Raw genomic sequence first — 23891 nt, 5'->3', positions numbered from 1 at the left:
CTGAAGATTTTGCCTATTCTTTCAAAAACAGCTCAAGCTTAGTAAAAGTGTGTGGAGAGCAACTGAACTGACGTATTCAAGGCTTGCCACAGATTCTAACACATAAATAAGCTTTGATAAACCATTCTATTTAACCCTGGTTGTGTCTTTAGGGTCCAGTCCTGTCCTGTTAACCTCTGCCCCAGTCTCAAGTCTTTTGCAGCCTCTGACTGGTTTTCTTAAAGTATTGCCCCGTATTTAGCTCCATAAATGTTGGTACAATGTTAATGTTCTGGTACACTTGGCACTTTGCGTTGGAAAGAATGCAGTTATGGTCTCGTCTGACCAGAGCACCTTTCTTCCACATGTTTGCTATGTCTCCTACAAAATTAAAGATGTCAAGGTGTATGAATACTTTTGCAAGGTCTGGTACCACTTTAAATTGGACGTATTATGAAACAAAATTACATCACCTCATAAACAAGAGGCCACAGAGCATTTATTGAATTGTTTTTGCGCAACAATGGACGAAAACATGTCATAATGTTACATTCAGTTCGGCAAAGTCTTAGTTACAGCGGTGACATTGTGTTTGAGATCGTTTTAGAAGATGGGAAGTACCTCAGACTTTAATATAGCAGGAATGTCATTTCAAGGCATTAAGAGATTTTTAGACCAGTGGTCCTCTTCTATCTAGAATGTAATTGAGGTACATTACTGAAAATAGAAAAAAAACAAATGGCACACTACGAGTAGGCTATCCAGAACAACAGATTAGCCAAATGTGCAGCAACCCTACAGTCATAAATGTTTCCTCAGATCTCAGTTTCTGCAGAGTTCTGGGATTCATGCAAGAAAAGAGAATACGAGCAATCCGACAAGTAACAAGTCGTCATCAGAGGTTGACTATTCAACTACATGTTTGTTATAGCTTGACCTTACAGTACTGTGTTTGCAGCAACACATCAAGTGAAGTAGTTTCAGACAGATAAATGCGACCACCATCTCAGTTTAACAATAACAAAATAGATGAGTCACCTTTTGTTTGGAATAGGACGTTATAAAGGAAGAAACCCTGGAACCACTTGATTGTCTAACATGCATTATTCCCTTCAGTGTGATCCAAACAGGCTTCCACAAGGTTAACACCTTCTTGGTCCATCTTCAACAATCCTGAACTACAGCTATACATGAAGTTCTGCTATGTTGTGTCCTGGTTCCAACAGAGGTCAAAGTGACAGGGAGGGATTACCTGAGAGTGCAACAGTTCCACCTTTAAATAATGACCTTTCCAAAGCTCAGTCCTTCACGTGCCGCAGAAGTAAAAAAAAAAAAAAAAAAGGTGAAGAGGTGCGGGAACAGAGTCTGTTGGCGGCGGCGGTGGGGGTTGATGTCTGCTTAAGAGCATGGAGGGTCCTCGGATGGAGTCAAGGATCTACATGGTGGAGCTGGGCTCAGGGAGCGGAAGGCGAAGATGGAGGGGTCGTAGCTGTACCTGGACGGAGGACGACTGCCGGTCAGATTCTGAGGACCAAGACAAAAGATTAATTGACCAACAATACAAAAAAATTGTGCTTTTTTTTTTTCTCTGGCTTCTCTGGATATAACACTTTTAGATATTTTATTTCACTCTTGGAGCAGATTTAGGGACAATACATACTTTTCCATTTGCAAAAACACCTCTCTTCCACCATCCCTCCTTTCTAAAATTAGCCCGAGTCATTTTCCTCCCCACAGGAAACGGCAGGAAATGACTTTGTTGTATTTGGCAATGAGGCAGCGCTTTCTCCAGGGCTGCGGTGAGCTGATTCCTCACAGAAACTGAAAACTAAGATGGATGCATCGCTGTACCCGACTGGTTTCTCTGAAATATAAATCCCATGTAGCGATGCCCCAGGTGTAGCTTAGCTTCAACCAAAATCTTCAGGGATCCAGCAGCTGTTCCCAAAACCACTTAAAAAAAAAAGTGAGATGTGGGAAACTCAGAACATGAAAGTGAAACGGTAAGATCTTTTCCATATGGTGGCTGCAAGGCAGCCAAACTACAAGGAGGTAATCAGAACATTTCCACTGACAGCAACACTCTTCGGTGTGCAGACTATTATTGAATGAAGACCTCTTAGACTTGCCTATTTTTATTATCATTGAGGTCTTTAAATTCAATTGAAGTGAAAAGAAACCCAGAGATGAAAACATTTCCCACAAATCTCTGCTTTTCATTGAGGCTGTGAGAGACTGTTGGCAGATAATAGGAAGGCTCCGTTTTATTTGAGGCTTCAACTTGTCTTGCATGGAACATGCTGGATTTAGAAACATTGGGAGACTTCTGGAGATTTCAGAGTAAAGGTAGGGATTTACTACAGTATACACAAGGACAATGGTTTTCACACTGCTAGCCTCACTAGTAAACATTTGCTAATGCAAATAAAAAAAAATTAAACTCAATAATAATTGTAATGGCAGAAATGTTGGAAATATTTTGAATGCTCTTAAGTCTTTTTTTATTGGTTTTTCTGAAAGAACAATCAGAATAAGCCAAAGTGTGTCTGTGCATCTTTAGAAGTTATGACAAAGTCTAAAAGAAATGCTTGTTTACTGTCTTTCTGAGATGAGAGGGTTAGCTTTTTAACTTCTGGATGGCCCCTAAATATTTTCCTGCTGCCTTCTGCTCCTGCTGTGCTCATGGTTGGATACCATAAGAGTAAACATTGCCTTTTACGTTGCCTCCAAGCAGCCTGGATTCAACTGTGATCTTTTAAAGCGACCTTGAACAATAGTTTGCTAGAGGTCTTGAAGGTGATTTCATAGTTTTTCTTTGATATTTGGCTGTTTTTGCATTTTTTGTCCAGTCCGTTATGGCTTGAGTTTAGGACCCTTTTTGATGTCTAAGAGTTAGACGTCAGAGTTAATCTCATGCTCTAAATATAAATTGATAATAAAAAATAGTTTGCAGAATAAAGTCCTTATCTGGATTTAAGTGCAGATATTAATGCTGCTCTCCTTGCCTTGGTCACTCCAACTGCAAGCTACCAAAAGAGGGCCAATCAAACTGACCGAAGCCGCTAAGATGCTCATGGTAAATCTGGTGGAGCTGCAGAGATCTACAGCTCTACTGGAGGATTCTATTATGTGGACCACTATTAGTTGTGTTTTGTACAATTTGTTCTGTATCAAGGATTGCTGAAAGAAAGCCATAAGAACCTCCTTTTGAACGTTGCCACAAGCCAAGACGGGAAACAGCTAAGATGGAAGAAGGAGCTCTGATCAGATGAGGGTCCAAAACTAATCTTTTTGGCCTACAAGGTAAATGCTGTTTTTGGACAGAAAGCTTATACTGCACCCAACATAGAACACACAGTGTCCACAAGGAAACATGGTAGTGGCAGCATCATGCTAAGGTGATACTGCTGCCCAGAGTTTATGAGAAGATATGATGAAGCTAACTACAGGGCAATCCTAGAAGAAAACCAGAGGTAGAGGTTCACCTTCCTACAGAACTATGATGCTAGACAGCCAGAGTGACAAAGGAATGGCCCAGTCAAAGTCCTGATCTGGATCCACCTGAAAATGTTTTGCAGGATGTAAAATTGCTGGTTGCTGATTATCTTCATCCAAGTTGGCTGTGCTTGAGCCATTTTGAAAAGAAGAATGGGCAAAACATTTAATCTCTGCATGTGGAAAGCTGGGAGAGGCAGATCTCTCTCAGGAAAATGTGATTCTACAAAGTATTGACTCAGGCAGAGTAGATACAAATGCGTGCAACACTTTTTAGATTTTCATTTGTAAAAATTCTGATAACAGTGTATCCTTTTTCTAACTCTCCCCAATTATTTGCTACTTTGTTTCGATAAAATACATTCTTATAACAAAAGTATTTTTTTTCTTTACATCCTTGTAATTAACCTCGGTCTAAACTAAAGTCATGGTGTGCGGCGCCTTATCCATTCCAACCATAACTGAACCATTTCCTTCACTTCACTCATCACTCCCCTCCTCGTGGCGGCTGCCACCAGACGCCATCATTTCTGTCTGGTGTAGCCTCCAACCCCTTCAGGGAAAAAAGATTTAAAAGCAGCCAAATCTGTGCTTACAAACACTTCGAAATAACCTCTCCTCTTGATACACACTACTGCCGACCTCACTGACCCCTGCAACTACTCTCATGCTTGAGTTGCTTGAAACGTAGGGCCCATCAGATCCAGTGTCTTCTGGTCCGCAGCCAGAAAATCAAGGGTTTGCAGATAAAAGGAGGGGAGACAGATGAGTGGTACACAAAAAAAACTGTTTCCAAGCAGCTCAAAGACTTGCTGTGTGCAGCTTCAAGGAAAAATCTAAAAGCTGGAATGGACCCAGTTCCTGCAGACGTCACCAACATGGACAACAACCAGCGAGCGAGAACGGAGGATAATGAGCAATACTTGTGTATTTCAGTGGTGCTAAACAGATCGCAGCCGGCCCAGGCTATAAATGGAAGATGACTCCATCCCTGGAAAAACACCACAAGGGAACCGCACGCACTCCACCTCCTCTTCCTCCCCCTCTACCTCTCACCGCCACTCAGAGATCATCCTCGCTTTCCATCTCAACACACAAAGCTGGGTACACGAAGCACTCGAGCTGCAGCTACAGTTGGTGTGTATACATAAACAAGACACTGACACTATCCCACACAACGTGATAATAACGTCACTTCTCTCAGCACACTGTGCATCCTTCTGGAGTGGCCTGCTCTGTGCCAGGACGCCGAGGCTCCTTCCAGTCGAGCTTCCCTCAAACAAACAAAAAACTAAATACACAGTTTGGTAGCTGTTCTTCAGATCTGTCAGGATGCTTAGCAAAGCTTTCAGGGCACTTTTAAACAACTAAGTAGGAATGCTGGGCTATAAAGGTTGCTTGGTGTGATAAACCTGAAGAAGAAAGCGTTAAAGCATTGCTGCAGTGTTGAGCTGTTCGTGGAATCAGATTTTCTACAACTAGGAGGGAAAGGGAACAAACGTCGAGGCCAGATGCCATCCCAGTGTGCAGTTGGATGGAGATCAAGGAACTGGCCGCAGGACAGGCTCGGTTGCTCACAGGGTGACGGAGCAATCCGTAATGAAAACCATGAGACAACGAGACTTTCCTGTACACCTTGAGCTTGGGTTTAAAGTCCCTTAATATGATCATTGAACTCATTTATTTTCAAAGCTATTACAAAGATGGAGTATAGTGTGTATCTTCTTGTAAAGGAAACCCTAAATTATCAATGTGAAGTGGTAAAAGTAGGACGTCTTCAGTGTTTCACAAATTAATAAGCTGGTTGTATTCTCTATAAAGCACATTAACCTGCCTGTAGGCTTAAGCAAAAATGAACATCTGTTCAATTATCTTCAGAATTTCAAAGAATATAACACCCTTTAGCTGCTCTGCTCTTTATAGAGCAACACTAGAAGTAAAAAGAAGTTGATTGTTTAGTTGGGCTATCTGCTCAGGTAGCTAACCTGCAGTCAATTGCTTGATAGACCAGCTGCTCGAAGCTTGCCAACTGTAGTTTTAGACCAACGTGTGTCACTGGGAGGGATGGATGCCACTCCATTAGTTTCCCTACAATGACTGTCAGTGTCTTGGTGGCCAGAAAAATTAAGCCCTGTTTTTTCCATTTCTGGGGAAACATTTAGGAGCATTCTTTCAGGCAGCTCACTGGCAGTGAGCAGCAACAAGTGGAGGAGTAGCAGCAAGTAGTTTGCTAAAAATGCTCAGCTTATGGTGGTGGTGTCACAGGGGAATATTTGCAAAGAATATAAACAAGCGCTTTTCGCTTGGACCCATGTCCTAACAAAACTGAACTCACCCGAATCTTCATTGTCCGCGTCTTTCCGCCACAGTTCTTTTTCAGCAGCATTTTCTGTGGAGAACAGACAGGCACAGGAACAAGAACTGTAAATATCTTTCAGCTTTCTTTAAGGGCATACGGAGTGTTTATGAAAAGTCTTATTGATGCATCTATAAAGTGAACTCTATCATAGAGTGGTAAAGTTCTATTTCTAGTACTATTTCAGTCATGAAATGTGATATTTAAGCAAAAGGGTGAATCAGGATGACGAAGGGAGTGAGGCAAATCCAGCTGTCTGACTAAAACTTAACACTTGAAGCTTATGCAATATCCTGTCTCCCACTGCCCTCCATGTCCACACAGCTTTGCCATTCTTAGGAAAAAAAAAGAGAGAAAGAAACACAGTGGGGGTGGAGGGACTACACAATCATCGAATTGTATGAAGTTTGGGGTGGGGGCAGCTTCCAAAGAGCGCAGGAAGAATTGGAAACACAAGACTCCTGCTGTTGTGATATGGGACAGAAAGCTGCTGTCCACTTGTTCTCATCCTCCCCTCCCGCCAGCCCTGATCTTTTCTGTATCATTCGGATTTGACCCAGATTCAACGAGTAACTGTTTTAGAGGCAGCTGTAAAATAAGAGGTCTCATCTGATGCCATATTCTGCTGTAAGTATATATTCCTGCCCATTTGACGGTATTTTCTCATAACCTTCTTTATAATGGGTCTCAAATGTATTAGCCTCCTATGCCGGAACAGCAGGATTTCACAGTTTTACAGTGACCTGCAAAATAATTCATGCTTTTTCACATTCGTCACAAGTTACAACCCACTGTGAAACATTTTGATGGTGGCAGCATCATGCTGTGGGGATGCTTGTCTTCAACAAAGGGACAAACACACAGATTAGAATAGATGGGCTGACAAATTGAGCTAAAGGTTGCCAAATACTTGAGAGTGGGGTGGAGGTTCACCTTCTAGCAGCACAACAGACCTACACATTCAGCCAGAACCACAATGGAGGTGTTTAGATCAAAGCATCTTCATGTGTTGGAAAGGCCCAGTCAAAGTCCAGACCTAATTCCAACTGAGAATCTGAGGTAAGACCAGGAAGTTGATGACAAAGCTTAAGCAAGTTGGCAAATAAAAATGAGAAAGGTTTTCAGTCATTGCAGTTCTGCCAGAGTATTACCTAAAGGAGTACAAACATTTTATTTAAGGGTATCTGAGTAATTAGGCTGAGTGCAACTCATTATTCCGATTTTCACTTTTATGCCTTTTTGGTACCTTTTTTTGGTCTAGCAAATAACATCGCAGCAAAACAGTGAAGTTTGTGGTTGTTGTGCGACAAAAATGTCACAGTTCAAGGGGTGTGAATACTTTTGCAAGGCAGTGTAAGAAAGAGCTACAGTATGTACTCTTCACTGTGTCGGTGACCAGTACAGCTGATGCCAATAAAGTCTGAACACTAACAGATTTGTACTGATGCCCCTCATCCAAAATAAATCGCACATGTTTGAAATGTTTGTTTATGAGAAAGAGCTAAGTACGATTTGCCTCTTCCAGTACATTCTCCAGTTGTGGGTCAAATTCCAAGCCTACTATGCCTCCCTCTGTCTGCTCAAATACGTCTTTAGTGAGCAACAAGTATGCACTGTATACAAGCTGCATCTGGCACGCTCTTCCCAAGATAATTACACAAACAAATCAACTGACCTCATCTGTGACTTGAATAATCGAGGGATTAGCAGGGACTAAAGGAAAGCAAATCACCTTTTACCCTCGTTCAGTGAAATTATGACACACAAATGCAGCATTTTCCTTCAGCCTGGTCTTGCTGTGGCCAAACTCTCTGGGTGCTTGTATTGTAAGTAAGGGCCCCATAAGTAATAAAAAAATATATTTCTTCTGATGCAAAAAGCCTGTAATGTTTTTCTATTTGCCGAGAATGTCTGTAATTTGGAAAATGTTTGCTTTCTTGCAGATTCTGGTAAATTTGGCATCCTTTAACTGCATTATTCTCCTCCAGGAGTTTTCATGTAAAGGGTTAATTGAGGAAACTCCGGCAGTGTCTGCTCACTACCTCTGCAGGCCCCCTTTTGTATACCCTGCAGCACCTCCCATTCCACTTGACTGAGCGTGCACACTCTCACAGACACACACTGATGCAGCAAAGGAGCAGGAGGATGTGCACATGCTGGCTGGATGATGGATGCACACACACTGTTCGCTCAGCATTGCCCACTGTCTCCCATCATCAGCTCTTTCCCTGTAAAAAAAACCTGCAGCTTCTTCCTCCATGCACACAAGCACTCCTTGTCCATAGTGTGGGCCAACAGGTCTATTGGATTTTAATGATTAGTGGACCGGCTTCTCCATGACTCATTAGCGGCTGTCGTTTTTCTCTTGTTTATTTAATCCTCTCCTTCTGCCTCCCGCCCCTTCGCCGTTTCCCCTCGCTCACCAGCCTTTGTGAGAAATGAGGCCGGACATCTGCCGTCCGTGCCTCCTTCTCCTTCATCCCTTTCCAGCAGGACCACCGAGGTGGAGAGTGTCCGACTATGGAAATGGAAGGCTTTCTTTGCATTTTGAGCTGACCTGCACGCTCGATAGTTTCAACAGTTTCCATAAATGTTTCTTTGGGTGTTTTTTAACATTTTCCACTTTTCTTGTTTACATGTTTCCACGGTATACTGAAGAACGATTACAAAATTTCAAATGCAAATACATCAAACCCCAGTGTTGATCTTCATAGTTTCTGTAATTCCCTCTGACATGCTGGATATTGACTTCTCTGCCAAATTGTGATTGATGGTGCCCCACTCTTTTCTCAGTAGTGCTTGGAGTTGATCGCGGTTTGTTGGATTCTGTTTCACCACCTGCTTTTAGTCAAGCATGAAGATCTGGCGAGTTTTTGATTCTACTTTTAATTAATGTTATTGTTCTTAGGCCCTCTCCACTGGTTGAGGAACAACCCTACACATGGACTGTACCAGAATGATTTTACCAGAGTCAGTTTTCTTCTACAGACAAATGATTTTACAGATGTCTCAAACGATCAAATGAGGATTTATCAGATAAAATAACTTTAGACCAGTCCTCTGGTGGCCTTTGTACTTTATTTAAGTCTGTCCTATTTCTTTTTCTTTGCCGCTCAATTCTGTAGTGTTCTGATGAGATGGTCCTGCAACTTGAACAACCAGAAACCTTTATCACTGCAGCTGAACCTCTCATCTTCCTGTTCTTAAGGATCCAGAAAACTGTTTTATTAGCTATCAGCAGTACTGTTTGCAGCAGCAGTTTCCTCCATGTGAGGCCATTTTAATGCAAAGCGATGATGACTGCCAAATTTTCATAGGAGGTAACTGCTCCATTTGATAGTGATTTCACTCAGGTGAAGCTCTTTCTCTGTACAATAATCTAAAGTGGATAAAAAAGCATTTTATCAACATTTTTTGTTTACTTAGTAACAGTAAAAAGATTTCACTGTATTAAGTTTTCATTTCATTAAGTCATTTATTTCTAAAATTATTACAAATTATTGCATAATATAGCAGTTTAACCCTTTGCATTTGGCATAGTTTTACTTATTTATCTATTTTAGCTTGTTTTTTTACTTAAAAGAAGCACAATAATAAAAACACAAATCAAATTTAAAATCATGGTTTTTTTGGTGCTACCCGACAGCCGATTGTATCCTAGCATTTTCTTCAACTATATTTCCCAACAAATCCCAAATAACTATTGTTTTGGTGGTTAATAATATTTCAAATAGCTTTTAATGTTTCTGTAAAAATGAACCGTTTAACTCTGCAGCACGTGTGTCTAATTTAAAAGTCTGAATTTGATTTGACTTTGAACTAATAAAATACAACAAGGCATCTCTGCTCAAAGAAACATGTATATGTAGAAGCATTTTGGCCCCTGCTACCCGTTCCACTGACTTCAAGCTGAAATAGCGCTCCTACTCGTCTCTAAGACGGGCTCTAAACATCTGGACAAGGGAATAAAAGCTACTCTGAACAACTCCTGCTGTTTGTAGGCTCCACAGCTAAAACCAAAGTAGCGTTTCCCTTTGGTGAATAAGTTGCGAAGGAAACAAGCAAATCAGTTCCTCCAACGCAGGATGTAATCCTGTAGAGTTGGTAAACGTTTGAGGACAAAATGGGAAACTGACCTGTTGCATTTTTTCAAGGTCCAGGCTGGGTCTCCCAGGCTCATTGCTGTAGCTGTGTCGATACTTTCTATAAGGTGCTGATTGGTCAAAGTGGGTCAGAATTATGGGCCGTGCGACTGGCTGAGCCATCTGAAGCTGAAACCTAATTGGGGGCGGTTTCAGGTTGCGTGGCGGGCTGGAACTGAACAGGACAGGGCTGGGAGACGCTGCCAGGCAAGCGGTGCCGGGCTCAACCAGAGGTCTGGCAGAGGCAGGTGGCGACCGGCAGCCACAGAGATCCCGCACTTCATCGTCACTGGAGGCACTGCTGTGATGGTCGCTGTGGCGCTGGGGGAAGGCGGACACCCACTTCCTGTTGTCGCCACAGCTGATCCGCTCCAGCTCTTCTTCTGATGAGTGACGGTCCAGGTTGGCATCTAGAAGGAGGCGGAGGCATCTTAACCGGGCTGGAGAGACAGGACCCTGGTTGTGCTGCTGGCTGGTGGCCAAAGGGGTGAGGGCACAATTTCTCCTTCTCTCTGGAGATGTTAATGAACAGGAAGAATCCTAGTTAAAAAAAAATACAACTATATACAGCAGGGGTGTCAAACTCCAGTCCTCAAGGTTTGGTGTCCTGCAACTTATACAGGTCCTTCTCAAAATATTAGCATATTCTGATAAAGTTAATTATTTTCCATAATGTCATGATGAAAATTTAATATTCATATATTTTAGATTCATTGCACACTAACTGAAATATTTCAGGTCTTTTATTGTCTTAATACGGATGATTGTGGCATACAGCTCATGAAAACCCAAAATTACTATCTCACAAAATTAGCATATTTCATCCGACCAATAAAAGAAAAGTGTTTTTAATACAAAAAACGTCAACCTTGAAATAATCATGTACAGTTATGCACTCAATACTTGGTCGGGAATCCTTTGGCAGAAATGACTGCTTCAATGCGGCGTGGCATGGAGGCAATCAGCCTGTGGCACTGCTGAGGTCTTATGGAGGCCCAGGATGCTTCGATAGCGGCCTTTAGCTCATCCAGAGTGTTGGGTCTTGAGTCTCTCAACGTTCTCTTCACAATATCCCACAGATTCTCTATGGGGTTCAGGTCAGGAGAGTTGGCAGGCCAATTGAGCACAGTGATACCATGGTCAGTAAACCATTTACCAGTGGTTTTGGCACTGTGAGCAGGTGCCAGGTCGTGCTGAAAAATGAAATCTTCATCTCCATAAAGCTTTTCAGCAGATGGAAGCATGAAGTGCTCCAAAATCTCCTGATAGCTAGCTGCATTGACCCTGCCCTTGATAAAACACAGTGGACCAACACCAGCAGCTGACACGGCACCCCAGACCATCACTGACTGTGGGTACTTGACACTGGACTTCTGGCATTTTGGCATTTCCTTCTCCCCAGTCTTCCTCCAGACTCTGGCACCTTGATTTCTGAATGACATGCAGAATTTGCTTTCATCCGAAAAAAGTACTTTGGACCACTGAGCGACCTTCCAGTGCTGCTTCTCTGTAGCCCAGGTCAGGCGCTTCTGCCGCTGTTTCTGGTTCAAAAGTGGCTTGACCTGGGGAATGTGGCACCTGTAGCCCATTTCCTGCACACGCCTGTGCACGGTGGCTCTGGATGTTTCTACTCCAGACTCAGTCCACTGCTTCCGCAGGTCCCCCAAGGTCTGGAATCGGCCCTTCTCCACAATCTTCCTCAGGGTCCGGTCACCTCTTCTCATTGTGCAGCGTTTTCTGTCACACTTTTTCCTTCCTACAGACTTCCCACTGAGGTGCCTTGATACAGCACTCTGGGAACAGCCTATTCGTACAGAAATTTCTATCTGTGTCTTACCCTCTTGCTTGAGGGTGTCAATAGTGGCCTTCTGGACAGCAGTCAGGTCGGCAGTCTTACCCATGATTAGGGTTTTGAGTGATGAACCAGGCTGGGAGTTTTAAAGGCCTCAGGAATCTTTTGCAGGTGTTTAGAGTTAACTCGTTGATTCAGATGATTAGGTTCATAGCTCGTTTAGAGACCCTTTTAATGATATGCTAATTTTGTGAGATAGGAATTTTGGGTTTTCATGAGCTGTATGCCAAAATCATCCGTATTAAGACAATAAAAGACCTGAAATATTTCAGTTAGTGTGCAATGAATCTAAAATATATGAATGTTAAATTTTCATCATGACATTATGGAAAATAATTAACTTTATCACAATATGCTAATATTTTGAGAAGGACCTGTAGATGTGTCCCTGGTCCAACACACCTCAAACAAATGGCTGCATGTCCTCCTCAGTATGCACTCAGGTTCTCTAGTCCTGCTAATGACCTAATTATTTGATTCAGGTGCATTGAAGCAGAGGAACATCTATAAGTTGCAGGACACCGGCCCTCGAGGACTGGAGTCTGACACCTCTGATATACAGACTTATTAAAAGCAACCTGGAATTATGTGAATCAAGATTTACAAGAAAAGTGATTTAGATGGCTCATCTACCTCTGTCAATCTGTGCTAGTTCCTGGTTCTCGCCTTCTGAGTCATCGCTCTCCCCTCCCTCTCCGCTGCCATGATAGGAAATCTGGAGAGAAAAAAAGATTCAGCTTGTTACATATGCCAGGTAGGTTAAGGTAGGCGACTACCACCGAGCTATACTGTCAAAAATGCAGTTGTGCTTCTTCTGCTGGAAGTCCACATATAACTGGACCAATCAAATCACCTCATATTACTAATGGTTTCCCATTGAGCTTGTGAAAGCTCATGAAAGCTTGTTCTCTGACGTAGGAGCTAAACATCCATATAAAATAGTTCTATGAACAACAAACAGCCATAGTTTCAACAGTACCGACACACAAATAACAGGGAAGCCCCTCTAATGGTTGAAAGAACTTTAAAACTGGTGTGTACTTAGATCATTGAGAAAACAACCAAGAACTAAATGTCCAATGTGTTCACAGCAATGAAAATAGACACAATGTGACTGCAAATAAACGGCCCCCCAAAAAAAAAATTTGAAAAGCTGTGAAATTACAGATAAATTACAACAAATAGTTAAAGGAAAATGTTTTAAGGCAAAGTGATACGTTGTTAGAGCCCATTGACCAAGCTCCTCATAAAAGAACCGCTGTGGAGAAATATTTCAAGAACTTCCTGTACAAACGAAAGCTGGAGAGAGTGGACCAGGAAGAAGTGCTGGCGGCTGCTTACGCTGTGTTTCATTTAACCCTGTAGTCAGAACATGGATCTTGAGGGAACATCAAACCCTACTCAAGTTCAAAAACTAGTGGCTGGCTCATGTATTCGATGACCAGGCTAAAAACAAGGCAGCTTAAAAATAACCAAGGGGAAATGGGCAAAAGTATGGAAGACACTAGAGAACATGGGGTAAAACACCAAAGTGGCAAAAAATTGGATTCTTTATTACACCTCCTCAAAAATGATGGAAATATTCCTGCTTGCTGGAGAAACTGTGGAAATCCAAATGTAAACCATTATTATGTGTTTTAGGACTGTCTGGTCAATAAAGATTACTGGAAGAAGGTAAATAGTGCTCTACAAGACATTTTCAAGAGGAACATTTCTTTAGAGTAAAGTTATGTGTTTTTGCTTTTCATTTTCAAAAAGAAAAATGTATATAATGACTGTTTTATTAACAGCAAGTAAAAAGACCAGAAAATGGCTTTCACCCTAAATAACTGGAAGGATTGAACATTAAATGGTCTGAACTTATATAGCACTTTTCCAGTCATACAGACTGCTCAAAGCACTTTACACTAGAGCCACATTCACCCAATTGCACTCACACACCAATACACAGATCACTAGGCAACTTGAGGTGAATTGCCTTGCCCGGGGGCACATCAACATATGGCAGGAGGAAGCTGGAATCGAACCCACAACCTTCTGATTGCAAGACAACTACTCTTCCTACTGAGCCACAGTCACCTCATGTATAAAATAGAAAAGAACCAGCCTTTGTTAACCATAAGATGGAACAGTTTTGTTTGTGTTGGCAAAGTTGGGTTGACTCAGAAGACCTGACTTTATTTTTAGAGATCAAACGTGATAAAGCCACCCTGATGGATCACTCTCCTCATGGAAATAGTTCTCTTGTTCTGTTCTGGATTTATTATGTCTTAATCTTATCTTAAAATTATTTACTTCCTAAATCTTGTTTTACCTTTCAAACTTTATTTCCATTTTTTGTTTTTACTTAAACTCGATACGAAAATGTTTATCGAGGAAGCAGTAGTTGTAACAGTTGTTTTAATTATTGAGATGCACAGAATAATGTTTTTCTTCTTTTTAAGAATCAAAGTTCATATTGTCCTATTGTGACTGCATGTTATGTCAAAATGTTCTTCTTTGAGAACCAATAAAGGTCAAAACATTTTTTATACCCAATAAAACCTTACTTTATAGATCACATTTACACACAGATGAACATAGATCTGCATAAAAAGCTAATTTTGAAATGCATCAACAATGATCTATCAGTCATTTCTTAGTTTTACGGCAACAAATCTACAACAATCTGTAGTGCTCCAAACAGAAAGAACAAAACAGATTTTATTCTACAATAAAAACAGACCCACAAAGTTGAGTCATCATGTTGACAAACTGCAGACTTTGTTTCCCACGACCTAAAGAAGCCTGTCTTAAAAAAAAAAAAAAATCAATTCCTCCTTTACAGCAGAAACAATACAGATACCCTGCAGTCTGCAACGCTAAGAGTTAAGTAATGCGCCTCACACTCAGTAATTACCACTCAGAGGCTTTGCTGAGCAGCTGCCATCTGTGCATGTGTGTGTATACGCTTACAGTGTGTAAAACACACTCTTCTCTCTGAAGCTCCTCAGAAAGTGTGAAACGGGGGAACAGGAGCCAAACCGAAGGTTGTATTCAAATGATATTAAAAAGGAAATTTCACTGTTTGGTTTACCAGCCTCTTCAACAAACTTTCCCATTTTCATGTCTGAAATCAGATTTAATATATTTTGCATGTAATCACCAGAGAAGATGGCAGACGTATTACATGGCAAGTCTTGTCAGAATAAACCCAACAGGAGCCCACAAAGGGTTAAAAGAGTATGTACATTTATTTGATTAATCTATCATCGTTATGTAAAAACAAATAATTTACTAGCTTTAAATGTTCAGAATTATCAGTCATTTTCAGCCCCCTTTGAAAAGTAAAAAAACAGATTTGCCATGAGCTCACAGCAGATATTTCTACTGCAGCCAGGCTTCAGATATGAATATAGGACCTGCACAAATAGACAGGAAGGTGGAATGAATGAAATATGTTTCTATCAAATAATTTTTTTATTATTCAGGCCAATTAAGGAAATTATCTAAATTAGGATTACATGAAAATGTGTCGATTATGAGGCTACAGCCAGTGTAAGTGTGAAGGCCAGCTGAGAGAGAGTCCCAAGGCTAGTATTTATCATTCGACTGGGATCGAGCTAAACAGCAGCATTTCATGAACCTTGTTGAAAGATTACACCGAGAAATAACAGTGTGCAGAGAAGACTTTAGTGACCATTTTTAAGGTCACTTAAGCTAAACTGTAAACTGCTATTAAATTAGTGTCGGTCACCATTGATGAAACAGTTAAAATCCAACTTTTCTAAAACAAATGTATCAAGGCTCAAATAAAGCCACAAGTTTTTTTTTCCCCAAAATGTGCTTTTTTTTTTACCATATAATTCTGGAGCTTCTTTCTGGAAGTTTCTCCACAGAGTGACCACCGTCTGTCTGACAAGAAATTAAGGCTGTCGTTCATGGATCAGAGAAGTCTCGTACTCGTCGTCTTCCGCCTATCTGGGAAAGGGTCATGTAGGCAGCAGTCCAAGTATAGACGCTCAGACTCCCCAGACACCTCCTCCAGCTCCTTTAGGGGAAGCCCAATGTGTTTCCCAGGCCAGCCAAGGATCATAGTCTCTCCAGCGTGTCCTGGGCTGTCCCAGGTCCTCTCCCCAGTGGGACGTGCCTGGAACACCTCCTGAGGGAGGCCTCCAGGGGCATCTGGAACACCTCAGCTGACCCCTCTCGATGTGGAGGAGCTCTATTTTGAGCTCCTCTCGGTTGGCCTCCTCACCGTATCTCTAAGGGAGTGCCCGGCCACCCTGCAGAGGAAGCTCATTTCAGCTGCTTGTATCCTGGATCTTGTTCTTCCGGTCATAACCCAGAGTTCAGGCCCACAGGTGAGGGTAGGAACATATAGCAACCAATAAATCAAGAGCCCCGCCTTTTAGCTCAGCTCTCTCTTCACCAAAACAGACGGGTGCAGCGTCCGCATTACAGAGAACAGACAAGTGTATATCATATACAGGTCCTTCTCAAAATATTAGCATATTGTGATAAAGTTCATTATTTTCCATAATGTCATGATGAAAATTTAACATTCATATATTTTAGATTCATTGCACACTAACTGAAATATTTCAGGTCTTTTATTGTCTTAATACGGATGATTTTAGCATACAGCTCATGAAAACCCAAAATTCCTATCTCACAAAATTAGCATATCATTAAAAGGGTCTCTAAACGAGCTATGAACCTAATCATCTGAATCAACGAGTTAACTCTAAACACCTGCAAAAGATTCCTGAGGCCTTTAAAACTCCCAGCCTGGTTCATCACTCAAAACCCCAATCATGGGTAAGACTGCCGACCTGACTGCTGTCCAGAAGGCCACTATTGACACCCTCAAGCAAGAGGGTAAGACACAAAAATAAATTTCTGAACGAACAGGCTGTTCCCAGAGTGCTGTATCAAGGCACCTCAGTGGGAAGTCTGTGGGAAGGAAAAAGTGTGGCAGAAAACGCTGCACAACGAGAAGAGGTGACCGGACCCTGAGGAAGATTGTGGAGAAGGGCCGATTCCAGACCTTGGGGGACCTGCGGAAGCAGTGGACTGAGTCTGGAGTAGAAACATCCAGAGCCACCGTGCACAGGCGTGTGCAGGAAATGGGCTACAGGTGCCGCATTCCCCAGGTCAAGCCACTTTTGAACCAGAAACAGCGGCGGAAGCGCCTGACCTGGGCTACAGAGAAGCAGCACTGGACTGTTGCTCAGTGGTCCAAAGTACTTTTTTTCGGATGAAAGCAAATTCTGCATGTCATTTGGAAATCAAGGTGCCAGAGTCTGGAGGAAGACTGGGGAGAAGGAAATGCCAAAATGCCACAAGTCCAGTGTCAAGTACCCACAGTCAGTGATGGTCTGGGGTGCCGTGTCAGCTGCTGGTGTTGGTCCACTGTGTTTTATCAAGGGCAGGGTCAATGCAGCTAGCTATCAGGAGATTTTGGAGCACTACATGCTTCCATCTGCTGAAAAGCTTTTTGGAGATGAAGATTTCATTTTTCAGCACAACCTGGCACCTGCTCACAGTGCCAAAACCACTGGTAAATGATTTACTGACCATGGTATCACTGTGCTCAATTGGCCTGCCAACTCTCCTGACCTGAACCCCATAGAGAATCTGTGGGATATTGTGAAGAGAACGTTGAGAGACTCAAGACCCAACACTCTGGATGAGCTAAAGGCCGCTATCGAAGCATCCTGGGCCTCTATAAGACCTCAGCAGTGCCACAGGCTGATTGCCTCCATGCCACGCCGCATTGAAGCAGTCATTTCTGCAAAAGGATTCCCGACCAAGTATTGAGTGCATAACTGTACATGATTATTTGAAGGTTGACGTTTTTTGTATTAAAAACACTTTTCTTTTATTGGTCGGATGAAATATGCTAATTTTGTGAGATAGGAATTTTGGGTTTTCATGAGCTGTATGTCAAAATAATCCGTATTAAGACAATAAAAGACCTGAAATATTTCAGTTAGTGTGCAATGAATCTAAAATATATGAATGTTAAATTTTCATCATGACATTATGGAAAATAATGAACTTTATCACAATATGCTAATATTTTGAGAAGGACCTGTATATATATATATATATATATATATATTTGCCTTTTCTATACATAAATCTTTAGATTAACACCCTTTTCTGAATAAAACTTCTAACTGTAACGGCCCCCCCAACATAATGCATTGCCACAAGAAGTGTTTATTTCTTACAATCTTGATTTACTACCCATTGCCCTCCTTCATTCATATTAGACTTTCATTACTACTTATTGGGTTAGCTATTTGCAGAGTACTGCAGAGAGCTCAGGTGAAAAAGGTAAAAAGAATAGCAGACTGCATGAATCAAGCTAGTTTTTATCCATGAAACGCCAACCTGGACAAAGAGTTGTGTGTTTGTGTGTCAAGAACAGTTGAATGAAATCCTTGTCAGTGCTCTGCATCACTGAGCAGCTTAGATAAGCTGGATCAATGGCAATGTCAAAGCCAACTCACACCACCCAGTTCACACACATATCGGCTTTGCTCCATCCTTCCAAACTGACACGGCCTCACAAAACACATCAGCACAAGGTCAGAGATGGTTGATTTCTTTTCTCTTGCACCCATGTGGATTTTACCTTAATTTAGGCCAATTTTTGTTCACCTCAAGCTCCAGGGAGCTCCTGGACTGCTGCATGAAGCCCAAACTCCAACCTAATCTGTATCCAAACCAACTCTCAGAGACTAGAGCAAGAGCCTAGAATTCAGAGATGTCTAACTTTGGTTTGCCATCTTGACCAATAAACAGCAACTTTTAACAAACAACATCAAAGAGAACCTGCTGTAAGCCATGCTGATTAATAAAAAATATGGGCTCACTTGGAGGATTAAAACCAAATCAGAGAAAATATTTGGAAAATGTGCTTGTTTAATCTGCTGGAAGTAATTTTATAAAGTCTCAGATAAAATGTCTGCTTGAATAAGGTCTGCATGGGCAGGACAACATTAAAAACTGAGATGCAGCACAAACAATGAGGATCTAAAACTGCTTTAGAGGGTCTCCCATGGAAATCAGCCTCCAACAAAGTGCCCCACAAGTGCACCAGATGCAGCAAGGATTATATTGTACAAGCATAGAGTTGACATAGACTTCTACGTGTAGAACATTGTTGTCACACTGCAGATAAAGAGTCTGCATTAGGATGCTTGCCCCGGGGTCAGGTTTTGTAAGTGTGTGGAAGAATAAATGGGTCTTTTTTCTGATCAAATGCCTTCAAACTAGTTGATTTTCCCAAGCAGGAATCTGTTCTGCTTACCATTGTACTTGTAATTTTGGCCAAACCTATACAAAACAAAGCATCCTACACTACACTCAAAAATGTATTACAGGGCATTTTAGATTTTCTAAAACTATATAATTCTGGCAGCAAAGCTCAGATTTGTTACTGGATTTAGGAAACCTAAACTCGCCGTCCACACATTAGACTGACTTGAGTTGGCCGCATACTGCAGTCAAAACGGGTCTATTTATTAGTATTTGAATTAAGGATGATATTAGAAAACAAGCAATTGGAATGTTTTTACTGAATATCACAGTGACAATATTTTGCATCTCGGACCTTAAAAATCTTACTTAGGTTTAGACGTTACAGGCAGTAACAGTCCATCCAGTTGGTCAACTGTATTATGAGAAAGAAGAGCGTGAATGTATTGGATTTAAAATGTAATGGTCAACCAAATATTGCACCCAAGCAGTCCTTAGCGATTACAATACCACACATGATGATATTACAATGACCACTGCAGTTCAATAGATTATGCATCTCTAAATTGTATCCTGACTAATAAATAAGGACAACAGGCCAGCAGATAAATAGCACACTGGTTGGTATTTTGGATTGTTTTATTTAATATTGTTTAGAAAACCTGTAAAATGCTTATTTCTTCCTTGCCTATACATATCTGTGCACAGGGAGCAAACCATCCAGCTGTATTTTTTGTTGTTTTTACAGCCAAATTTTCAACAATCATTGCTACTTTCCTGTGCATTGCTTACAAAATGCAAACATACAGCCTGTGTCCATGGGGTGCCAAATCTGGAGTTTCTTTAACAATCTAAAGGTTTTTCATAATTTTCAATGGTAATGACAATAAAAGAGAGACTGTACTGGCTGATGTAGCTCCCTGTCTGTCTGTGTTCTGTGACCAGCTCTGAACTTTGCTTGGATATCCTCAGATAGTTATCTCTGTGGGGGAAAGCTTCTGAAACGCCAACTGTTACATGTTACGATATTCAAGGCTAAGCACAACGTTCATGGTGCAGGAGACCTTTTCTGCCAGCTTTATCTGTACATGATTAACCCTAACCGTGTTAAAATATGTCAGGATTAAGCATGCTAATGTTAGCTTAGCACTTTAGCAAACTGTTCTGCGTAAAATTATCAGCAGGAGTAAAATATGACCATGACGGTAGCTGTATGCATCACGTCAGGTAGATATTTAAAAACAACTGATTATAACTATCAGCAATTTAGGTGATGAATTATCTGAACATTATTGTAGCTTTCTTCTCCTGATTAACTCAGTGTCAGAGCAGCATATTACAGCTGTTCTGCAGAAACTCCAGTTGGAAGAAAATATTTGTCACTGTAAACTGGACTCCAAAGGGTGAACATGGTCATTGGTGAAATAGTGTACTACAGAGTTTTTAAGCATATACATAGTGTTGATCTTCAATGAGGAATCAGGCCTGGACCCTGTATCAGCAAATGCCTAATTTTGAAGGACTCAGATCTACACAGGGGACAAAGAAAACCTCGGATCGGGCCCCCTCCCTACCTACTATGTTGGAGTATTTTTGGATACATGTAAACTCAATTCTCATCTAGCTTGTAACTCCAGAATACATAACTGTAAAGTACAGCTACATTTTTTTAGCAATGCCCCAATCTGGCTTATCCGACCGACAACGGTTTCCTGTTCTCCGTGATGTCTGACCCATTAATCCAGATTTTTTAAATACTAAAACACATAAATGAGAAACAATGTGCTACAGGTTCTTTGATAGCGGTTGTAGTTTTAAATTAAACAGAAAATGAAGGGATTACAAGATAATCCCCCATTGACAACCCACATCAGAGCAACCTCCCTAGCGTTTATTTTTTATTAAACTTAAAAACATTAAGTACATGCTGTCAGTTTATGCGTTTCTAGACTAAAAATGATGTGTTCCTTAGTTTTGATGTAATTAATGCATAAGGGGGAAAAAATAACTTTCCACTACTTGATCAGCCGATTGCTAATCGGTGCCAATCATGGGAAAACTGGTGGACTGATGTCTAAAACTTTTACCTTCTTAAGTTCTGCATAACTTAAAGATCCATTATAATTAGGTACTATATGCGAAAAGAAGTGTTAATTTTCTTATTTTGAAACATTTCTTTAACCCAATGGGGATTCACAGGATAGTGCTTAATAAGACTTTCCTAATCCTTGGGAAATGCATGGATCCTCGCTTTGGAAAAGGTCAGAAGGCTTAATGTGTTGTACTGTTCATTGTCCTAACTGGAAAAATCTTGTTATCTTGTTCATAACCGAGTGTATCCACTTGTGGACAAAATGGTGGTGGTGGGGGGGGGGTTGTTCGCAGGATCATTTGTATGAGTGAGCTTCAAACTTCCCATCATCCAGAGGAAAGGATTGTGTCACTGAGCAGAAATACATAAACATAAACAAATACGGACAATAGTAATGGCACGTTTTCATCTGACACCTCGGCCGGGCCTTTGAACAGGAGCAATTTGGCACAAAATGGCAGCCATGCAACCAACATACAGTCAGTTGATGCACAATAGTATAGATGGAGCAAGTTAGTGACCCATTCAGGACACCATTTAGCGTCTCCTAAATAACAAGGGGCATTATACAAACTGAGCAGTCAGTGACAAAGGAGAGCACGTACCTGGGTTCAGCTATGGAAAATTGTAGATGTTAGGATAATTATGGGTCAGAACAGTTTTTAAACTACAGTGTTTGTTTTTGTGGTCCTTCTATAGATCCAAATTGTTGTTCCATGTTTGTCTTGACACGTAGAGCAATTATAGAGCCTGAGGAAAATGAGTGTTACCCTCTCTCTCTCTCTTTCTCCCTCTCTCTTTCACACACAAAATAAAGCATGAGTAAAAAATACATTATCCACATCTGGAAAACAGTTCAAACATGGTAATGAATGGGTTATTATGGGCTCATAGGGAGAGAAAGCTACAGATTTCAAAACACAAAGTTATGATTCACAGAGAGGCTGAGCAAAATGGAGAACTAAAGAGGAAAGAATGATAATTAGTGCATTATTACCCCTTACAGGAGCCATTACAAGGACTTCAATCTGACTAAAGTAAAGCCAAGCTGCACCCACTCTGGCTAATGTCTTTCTCAGATGTTTTCCCTGCAATGACAACCATGTTTTCTAGCAGAAACTGAGTCCAACTTACCTTCAGCTGGAATGGATGGATCTCATTGAGTGAATGTCTTCTCAGCTTTTTCGTCAGTGTCTTTAGCATTTTATATTAAGTAGCCTATGGATAATCACCAATTATTAGCTACTTTTATGTCTTTAAATGACGATTACAAGTTCATTAGCTAACCTGAGCGACATATAGAAGGCATATTTGACCTGAAAACGTACTACTTACGACAAAATAAATAAAAAAAAACAACAGTGTGAACTTCAAGTTAGCTGGTGTCGATAAAGACGTTAAACCGAATTTGGATAAACTGCGTAGATGCGTCTTGTTTTCATGAGCTGTACGCAGCAAACTACTTAATTCCCAATTCATCAGAGTTCGTAGCGTCAAGTTAGGTTAACATGTTCTTCTCCGGAAGCCTTCCATTACTCTAACACAGTTTTAACTCAAAGATGTTGTTAAAAGAAATAAAATAACCCCAAACTCGCATTCAGAAACGCACACACTCTCACACTCACACACATACACACTACGTGACTGATCGGCGGACACACAAACACTCAGAGCAATGCTGCTCGGCCCTAGCCGTAGTGCACGCTGATTGGCCGAGCATATTTCCACGGGCTCGTAATGTTTTGTGATTGGTCCAATTGTAGTGTTTTGTGATTTGATAGGCGGGGCTAAGAGTTAAAGCCACATTGCTGCGCCTTCCCTGTTGACATCTTCAGTTTATGGCCAAAAAAAAAAAACTGCATAAATAAATAAACAAAATAATACATTTGAAGAAATACATTAAAAATAATAACATAATAAAATAAAAAAGAGTTATCATTTATATAGGTCAATAATATATATATATATATATATATATATATATATATATATATATATATATATATATGATTTTTTTTTTCCCCAGAAACTTTTATGCTGTCCTTTAAGGCCACAGTTATTGATTTCAGAAACGTTTTAACCTATTATTATTAAGTTAACCTTAAGGAACCTTGTTTTTCTTCTTTCTTTTGTTTGCCATCATAGGAGAAAACCCTTGCCTCGTAATGCAACAAGTTTTTACTCACAATACCGCACTATCAATATTTCAGGTGAACAGAACCAGTCTCAATATAATGTCTCAATAAACTTTCTTATAACAAAATAAGTCAACAACCTTTATTTTCGAACGTCATTAGTCAGAACTTTTACTGTATGACACATTTTTATTTGCCACTAGCAGGTGCTTTCTGCAGTTGCTTCATTATTGCCTGGGACCCCAATGAACCACAACCCCCAGAAATATTTCAAAAAATCAAAACACTACCAGCCCTGTCCACAATGAAACTTTCAGATGTCTCAAACATGATTCTTCTTACAACTAAACAAATAAATGAATACTTTCAAATACATTTCAAATACAATTACATTTTACAAACAAATTCTCGTGCCCCCTTATCTATTATTTTCAATTGTCAAAGGAGATAACTTTTACCTTGTAACAGGTTTTACTTGTCAGGGGCAGGTAAACATAAGGCAAAGGTTGCCCATCAACTTTCCAGATTTACAGAATGTCATTACTCCCATTCATAATGAAAATTGCAAGTGTGTCACACATTCTTCATA

General features: G+C 40.8%; 1 protein-coding gene across 2 annotated transcripts; it reads right to left on the bottom strand.

The window, feature by feature from the left end:
• Window positions 1–460: 460 nt before the first annotated feature.
• On the bottom strand, window positions 461–22835 carry si:dkey-16j16.4. 2 transcript variants are annotated; one of them, XM_047393267.1, is made up of 5 exons: window positions 22302–22835; window positions 12458–12539; window positions 9967–10484; window positions 5810–5863; window positions 461–1503 (listed from the first exon to the last, which is right to left on the bottom strand). In XM_047393267.1, exons 1-5 carry the CDS (start codon window positions 22368–22370, stop codon window positions 1378–1380), a joined length of 849 nt encoding a protein of 282 aa, XP_047249223.1. In that variant the 5' UTR covers window positions 22371–22835; the 3' UTR covers window positions 461–1377. The 2 variants fall into 2 exon arrangements, with proteins under 2 accessions (XP_047249223.1, XP_047249222.1); XM_047393266.1 differs by lacking the exon at window positions 22302–22835 and adding an exon at window positions 15663–16184.
• Between the last annotated feature and the right edge of the window lie 1056 nt (window positions 22836–23891).

The sequence above is a fragment of the Girardinichthys multiradiatus genome, chromosome 19 (genome assembly GCF_021462225.1).
Source record: "Girardinichthys multiradiatus isolate DD_20200921_A chromosome 19, DD_fGirMul_XY1, whole genome shotgun sequence".
Lineage (NCBI taxonomy): Eukaryota > Metazoa > Chordata > Actinopteri > Cyprinodontiformes > Goodeidae > Girardinichthys > Girardinichthys multiradiatus.
This window is presented reverse-complemented; position numbering and strand designations above follow the sequence as displayed.